Below are 7,697 nucleotides of genomic sequence, written 5' to 3' on the forward strand. Positions count from 1 at the left end.
CTATGGATTGATTGTTCTTAGAATCTCTATTTTTTGAGTGGTATAAACATATATAATTGAATGCTATGATAATTATGGATACTTTAATGAAAAAATACTCTTTAGTACGAGTCTATTGATTCAGGCAACATGTTGTTCTGTTATTAAATGTCAATGCTACTTACTACCAGCCTCATCCTCAAGCCGGTGGCACAAGAGAAATTTGGAAAGCCAAGACATACAATATTCACACACCATCATCGCTACATACAAACCTCAAGAATTTATGACGTGTCCAATATAAACAACAAGTATGCAACACATAACAAACCAAGTCAAACATACAGCCCCGCAAGTATTGTTAGTTTTGTGTCGAATGATTGTTACCACTCTGCGAACCGAAAACAGAGGTTACAAATATACAGATAAAAAAAATTCAACAAGCTTCATTATTGAGCTACACCTTCATATACATGCATACACATTCAATTAGAAAAACAAATAGCTATTTTTACTTATGCTACGGTTTGAGATTCAATAGTATTTGGGCACTCGTGCCTCTGTGGTTGTCTTGGCACCTCCAACTCTAATAGAATCTATAGATGCAACCGTCTTTTGTGTGGAGTAGCGGCTGTTGCAGTTCTTTTTCTTTGCTGTTTGCACGGTAGACATACACTATATGCACAGGGTAGACACATCCATGCATGAGTGCATAACAAAGTTTGCTGCAGTTTCTTTTATGCAGTAGATGCATAGGCTCACCCACAACATATGGGCTCGTTGGCAAGAGCGTATGCGGATATACCTAGCCAGCGCACGTAAAATGAGAAACGTCATTAGCATATGATTAATTAAGTATTATATATTTTAAACTTGAAAGATGAAATAATATGATTTTTTTAAACAACTTTCATACAAACCTTTTTAGCAGAAAATATAGTATTTAACAGTTTAAGAAACGTGCGCACGAAAAAAAGAGGACGAGAGATCCATGAGTCCCTTGCGAACGCGCACAAAGTCATTATTCATGTGGTTGAAGAGAGCGTAGCACTGGCATTGGCCCTCATCCTCTCGTCAGTACGATTCACACCGGTGCCCAGTGAACGTTCGAGTCGAAGTGTGCAGCACCACCATCCTTCACACCACTATCATCACATATCCTATAAGTCATTCCCAGTGGAGTATCCATAGTAACTAATAGAGTGTTATTTGGGGTAAAATCGGGTGTGGGCAAGCTAATTAAAGAGCCAAGAAAGAGAAACCATGTTTCGCACTATCAAACCAAATAAACTAACCCATAGAGAAACAAGTAAAATGTTAGTGGAGATCTAGGTGATGTCCATGACCCAAAAATGGAGGCAAGTCAGTGGATGAGAGAGAAGGGTAGAAAATTATATCATGTAGTCTCATGTATTACCTGCGGCGGATCTAGGATTTAGAATATGAGTGGTCCGACCGATTTTTTAAACACGGTTAATCTAATAAGGCTAAAATATATCATGATAATTCATAAAACATTTTAAATATATAAAATTAGTAGTTAAGTGAATTTTTGAATCAAATAAGCTCATATGTTAAAAAGTTTAAAGAAGATTAATATAATACCTTTTCTCAATGATCCATGGTGGATAGTGCATCTGCCTCTTTGCCCTCTGGATGGATGCGAGTGCGACCACCGACTGGGACGGGACCTCCTCCGGCGTCCGACCGAGGCCGGCGCGTGGCGAGCGTGGTCATGACTCGCATCGTCGCAGCAGTCCGGCGGTGTCCGGTGCCTGCCGTTGTCATGCCTCATACCGCCGCCTTATGCCATCTGCCCTGGCCGTCGGCCTGTCGCATCCGTGGCTCCGTCGACAGCCATTCGCGCCTTCGTCGTCTGCCGGGCGTCGTCCGGCCGTCGCGCCAATCACGAGCCGAGGAGGGAGAGGACGAGGATGAGTCGCCTATTGGCTGTCGCCGAGTCGAGAGATGGTGAGACCGCAAGACGACTGTTTGGTTTCCACCGCGAGACGTTGCATGCACCATGCGGCCGTGAATCCCGTGATTGGCTGATTGTGTTCTGTTGCGTCAAGGCGTCATCAACGGTGTCATTTCTTTTTTAAGTAGGGGTTCAGTTGGCAATTTTTTTGGGTGGTCCAGGCCAGCTCCGCCATTGTGTATTACTCACTCCATTTCATATTTAAGACTTTCTAGATTTTTCTAGACTTATTCATGTATCAATGCATATATTTTATATATGTGTCTAGATACGTTAGCATACAAATAAATCTAGATAATATCAGAAAGTTTTATACTTTAGAATGAGAGGAATAGGTATTTAGGTCAACAATCAGTCCATATAACATTACACGTAGTAGACATAAGGCATCCATTGTATTTGGTACGCTTATGATAGGAACATGCTAGTGAGCTATGTGTGCAATTGCCTCAAGCCTCTTTCAAAACCAATAATTTCTGATGATAAAATAGATGTTAATGGTTCAAAGTGTGGTAACCGAAAGGGCTTTTCACAAGAGAATAAAAACCAAACAACTATACAAGAGTATCCAGCTTCCTAATAGCACCACAAAACTGAGGAAGGCAAATATATGCATGCTCGTAAGACACTGCTCCATTTCATATTACTCATGTGCAGCCCACACCATCACAGCCTAGCCCAACACTCTCATTTTCTTCCCTATCCTTCCTCAGTTTCTTCACTTGTCTACCACATGCAATGGTGTGTTTATGTTGCTCCATGAAGGCGACACGGACGACCTTGTCCTCCTCGACCATGGCAACGGTGACAACCACCTCCGACGATCTTCCTCGACCTCCCCTCCAGCGAACTCCAGATCCAAGTCATCTCCAGCCCTTCCTCTTTGGATCCCCTCACTAACCTACGGTTCAACCTTCTACCCCACCAAATCTAACTCTTTCTCTGGTAGCTCACGACACCGAACCCGCCACTGCTGCCAACACTGCTTCATTATGCTCTTTGACCTTGTGGCTTCGATGGCAACGCCTACCAAGCCATCCCTCTAAGCTGGCCACCCATGAACCCTAACACGATTGATTTTTGCTCATTGGTTGGTCGAATAATAGAACAGGCAACACCGATCACTCCATAAGCAAAAGTTTGAAGTTTGCACTCATTTTAGTGGTGTGAAAAAAATTGGAATGAGATAAACAAAAGTCTTCGGAGGTGTCGAATCAGCTCTTCTAACAAGTGTAATCATATTTTATAAGATGAAGCTTTGAAATATGGGAGGGCATCAAGGACTAAGCGAGAATATTGCCTTAGTGCAAAACATTTGAATGGCAGCAAGCCTATTTACTGTTATGGATGCACAAAATATTGCCTTCATATATAAATAGAGTATAATGCCAACCCCTTTAGCTACTCTTTCGAAGCTAAGTGCGGTGGTAGCCGATAAGTTATACTTGCATTAGCGTTAAGGGGTCTTAAATCATTCTCGAAGGATATCTCATCTCATCCTTCGTACTGAAAATAGAGTATATAATAGAGTATATAAGGAAAAAAATACTATTCTAGCAAATACTTCATCTCATGCTCTAAAAATATAACATCATCCATATTAAAAAATAATTTTAAATATAAATGTTCTCTCTCTTCAACGTCTCACTGTATACCTCAATATTTAATCACAATAAAAAAGAGCAATAATAACATAAGAGTAGATGATTGTAAAATATTAATAAAATATATATGGATGATACAATATAAATATTCTATTCAAATGATAACTAATATAAAAAAGAACCGATTTATATGATCATCGTGATAATATGAACTATCAAATTTAAAAACCGCCTGGCCATCGCTCTCACGTGTGAGTTGCTGGGAACTCGCCGGCCCAATTTATTCGAGAGAGAAAATGTCGATCACATCTAATATCTATGCGCGTTTGGCGTGCGAAACCGAAAAACGATCCTGCATACAGCCAGAAGGTCGATTGGACCTGAAGTTTCATGTATGTCATGACTAATGGGGCAGTTAAAGTGAATGCAAACGTTGTCACGGTGAAAATACGACCAAATTCCACAGGGATGTGCCTCCGGTTTTAATGTTCTGTGTGACATATCCAGGGAGAAACAAGGGGAAGCAGACTTTTTTTTTTTTTGCGCCGAGCACAAATATATATTGAATAAACCGTGAGCGATAATTCCACATTGGCTGGTAGTCACCACTTCCCAAATCAAATTGTCCCCCCTTGCGCGAGTAAATGTAATCACGTAAGGATACATGTCCACTGTTTTGCGATCAGTTGCGCAAGAGCGCCCAGGTCCAGCCATCAACACTGTATAGACCCGAGATGAATCTCACGTTTGTACAGCCCAATCATGATTATATTCGAAGTAGTGAGAAACTGAGAATGCGGCCTCCCCATTGTTCACTTTCTAATCTGAACAAATCCATTCTCGGTTAGGTACTCCACAAATTCATCTATTAGGTAAGGCCAAGCACCTTCTTCGTCGTAGTTGGATAACTGTGGATCAATTGTCTGCAAGAACAGAACATACATTTACTACTATCAACAGATCATAAAACAACCTAGGCACCTAACAGTCACAACCTACACACACCAGGTATCATGTCTAATTCATCTAAAAATGTTGTCATAGACTCGTAGTCAACCTTCTGACACAAACCAGACTTGCTTCATTGCAATATTTACCCAGAAAGAAAGGCAGGATTAACAGTGATACCTTGACAAATTCCAACAGCTGAGACCACGTGTCCCTAGAGATGGCTTTATTATGCCTGACCTGAAATTTGAAGAAATTAAACCAGCAAACTAGTACCATACACCAGTAACTTTTTGAAACAGCAACATACACTGAAAATGGAAGTAGATAGAACCACCTGAGGCATACCTGTAAAAACTCGCACCAGTGGTCGATAAGGGGCCAGTGCCTTTCAGCAAAGAGTAACTGCCACATTCCAAGAGCTGTCTCCAATGAGAGAGATTTTTGACCCTGTAAGATCAAGAGCATATTTCAGGTAAAGATACATAGGGATCAAGAGCACATATTTTATGATGAAAAATGGTGTCCTGCTGTAAAACAAGAAATGGTTCTGAAACACATATTCTTTAACTGAGGCTAACCTTTTCCCTAGCCCAAGCAAAAGCAAAGTTGTAAATCTCACGGAACTTATCTGAGTGGGGAAAGAGTAACCACACAGGTTAGATATTATATAAAAGATGGCACTGAATTTCTTTGGTACACAAATTGTAAACTAAAAGTAGTTGTACTTCAACATAGAGAGCATCCAATTTCACAAAGAAAAAACATACGGTCATCTTTTATCTCAGCCCGTAACGACGGCAATTTTTCATGGAGCTTCTCAATTGAATCCACCCTACAAATATCACCCAGTATATAAGACAAAATTATGTCTAAGTATTCAATAGTTTGATCAATAGCATACAGACACCATGATTGAAAATAACACTCACCCAATCGACTGCAGTCCACCAATGAATTCCTGGCGAGTAAATTCACACATTGTGGCAGCTTTCATGTGCCATGATATGACAAGCTGTTAACAAGAAGATCAGTGGCTAAGAGTAATAACGGCCCAATGATGGCTGCGTGAATAAATAAATGGAACAAACAGATCCCTGAAGCTATAAATTAGCCCAAGAAGAAACTAAAATACCTACCATAACAATATCCTGGGGATCCACCTGAAAATCAAAACAAAGTATACATCTTATAAACTGATAATGATTTAATATGATGGATACATGATATAATGCAAATTACATATGTTGGAAGTTGGAATACACATGCCTTGCAAAGCAATATTTGCAAGTTAAAAAGAAGAATTATAAATTGCCTGATCCAACATAGGATGCAGGTGCTCATGTGCATACATGCTAAATGGTAGTTGCAAGCACTGGGTCTATGGTTATTTGCCAGAGACTAATATAGTTTGATTAGCCAACAGGCCAATGCATGCAGAGTCAAGCTAAATCTGCTAATAACTGATTAAAACAACCTGAAAATCAAACACCAAAACCACCATGCAAATAAATCCTATCTATGCGTCACACCAGTGATATAAATCACACTAGTTGGTACACAAAAAAGATGCAGGTAGTAACAAAGGAGAACCATTCAAATATAAGAATGGTATATAGAAACGCACTAAATAAATCGCCCCAACATGCCTGCATATGGAAATCAAGCAAACAAATATGAAATGAAAACAGGAAGATGAAAATAGCTGATTCTTACTTGCAGATCAGTGCAAAATTGAGATACACCTTCCACCATGATCATATCAACATCAGGTTCTGGAAAAGGAAACGCCATGAATCATAAGATAAAATATTGCAACAGGAGAAGAAAAAACATATGTTTCCATAAAGCTGATAACGAATGAGGGTTCACAGAGGGCACATAAAAACAAGAACAATAATGTAAAGAAACTGATGGAATTCAAACTTGATAGTCAGTTAAGGCAATGAAGATCAATACCTTTGTATCTGTTATACAGTTCTTCAAGGTGCCGAGTGTTAGTCACAGAAATTTGTGGATGGTTATAGAAAAAATCAAAAGCTCCTTCCAAGTGCCAGTCACTAGCTTTCAATGCCTGAAGGGCGACCTTCTCACTGCATATAATAACAAATGTACTTAGTAAGTTACTGATCTCAAATAACAGGGCAAAATACTTGCTAAAATTACTGCAACGTAACTACTTTGCCGGTTTGACATCAACAAAGCACAAGCAGCATTACTGACAAAGACTAGTCTCCAATTCACTAACATACTCGCAAATGGTGTTTTGCGCTACTGGAGCCAGCATTTATTTTGCAGACTAGTATACATGGCATGACACAGCGTAACAACTGGCAATTTCATTTTACCCTTTTCTAGCTAATACATGTGGAGGTGAACAGCCTATAGCTAAGCACACAAGCCAGACCGCGAATGGTGATGTCAACTTTCTGTCTGGATCCATCACTGCTAAGTGCTAACTAGGGCAACTAATTTCAGCCTTGCACCATACTAACACCACTTAACAGTAACAACTTGGCTGCAACTAACACGTTCTAATCCGTTGTCTTTTTGAGAATTTCACAAGTAGTTTGACATCAATAGCAACCTAAGAAGGCCGAACAACAAATTGAACTAACAAACCACCACCAATTTCCAATCCTGAAAATACCGCAGGTCCAAAGTTCGGGGAACAAATAGATGATCTCACCTCGCACCAGTTATGGTCATGAACTGCTGCACCTTGTCGCGGCTTCCTCTCGCCAACTTATGCTGCAAAGCACAAAACAAGACAACCCCGCAAAAAAAATCTTCAAAAATCCGGATCAAACAAAAATCCCAAAGCGCTGACGCAAAATTAGACCACCAAACCGACGAATCGAACAATGAACCGAAACAACAAAGGGGAGCGAGCGAAGGCAAACTATCCCGCACACCGATTCAACACCCCCCCCCCCCAAACCAAAAAAAAAAATCACAAATGGTTCGAAACGAATCGCGAAATCGAGACGGGGGCGAGGGGGAGAAGGCACCGACTAACCATCTTCGATCGGATCGGGTGGCGAGCTCGGGGTAGGGTGGGGGAGAGGAGGGGGCGCGCGAGGGCTAGGGTTTCGCGAGCGTTGTGCTCCGCCTGCGCTTCTTCCTCCTTCCCTCGCCTGCGGCCTGGCTGGCTGGCTTGGCTTGGCTTGCTACCCTTGCTCTCTCTC

At 40.9% G+C, this 7,697-nt stretch overlaps 1 protein-coding gene across 1 annotated transcript; it reads right to left on the minus strand.

The window, feature by feature from the left end:
- Positions 1-4,009: 4,009 nt before the first annotated feature.
- LOC102703222 (DCN1-like protein 2) lies at positions 4,010-7,697 on the minus strand. The gene is made up of 11 exons (XM_006655885.3): positions 7,529-7,697; positions 7,199-7,260; positions 6,469-6,602; positions 6,226-6,284; positions 5,649-5,672; positions 5,442-5,524; positions 5,280-5,344; positions 5,091-5,140; positions 4,858-4,959; positions 4,690-4,749; positions 4,010-4,484 (listed from the first exon to the last, which is right to left on the minus strand). Exons 1-11 carry the CDS (start codon positions 7,529-7,531, stop codon positions 4,374-4,376), a joined length of 753 nt encoding a protein of 250 aa, XP_006655948.1. The 5' UTR covers positions 7,532-7,697; the 3' UTR covers positions 4,010-4,373.

This window comes from Oryza brachyantha, chromosome 6 (genome assembly GCF_000231095.2).
Source record: "Oryza brachyantha chromosome 6, ObraRS2, whole genome shotgun sequence".
In the NCBI taxonomy this organism is placed as follows: domain Eukaryota; kingdom Viridiplantae; phylum Streptophyta; class Magnoliopsida; order Poales; family Poaceae; genus Oryza; species Oryza brachyantha.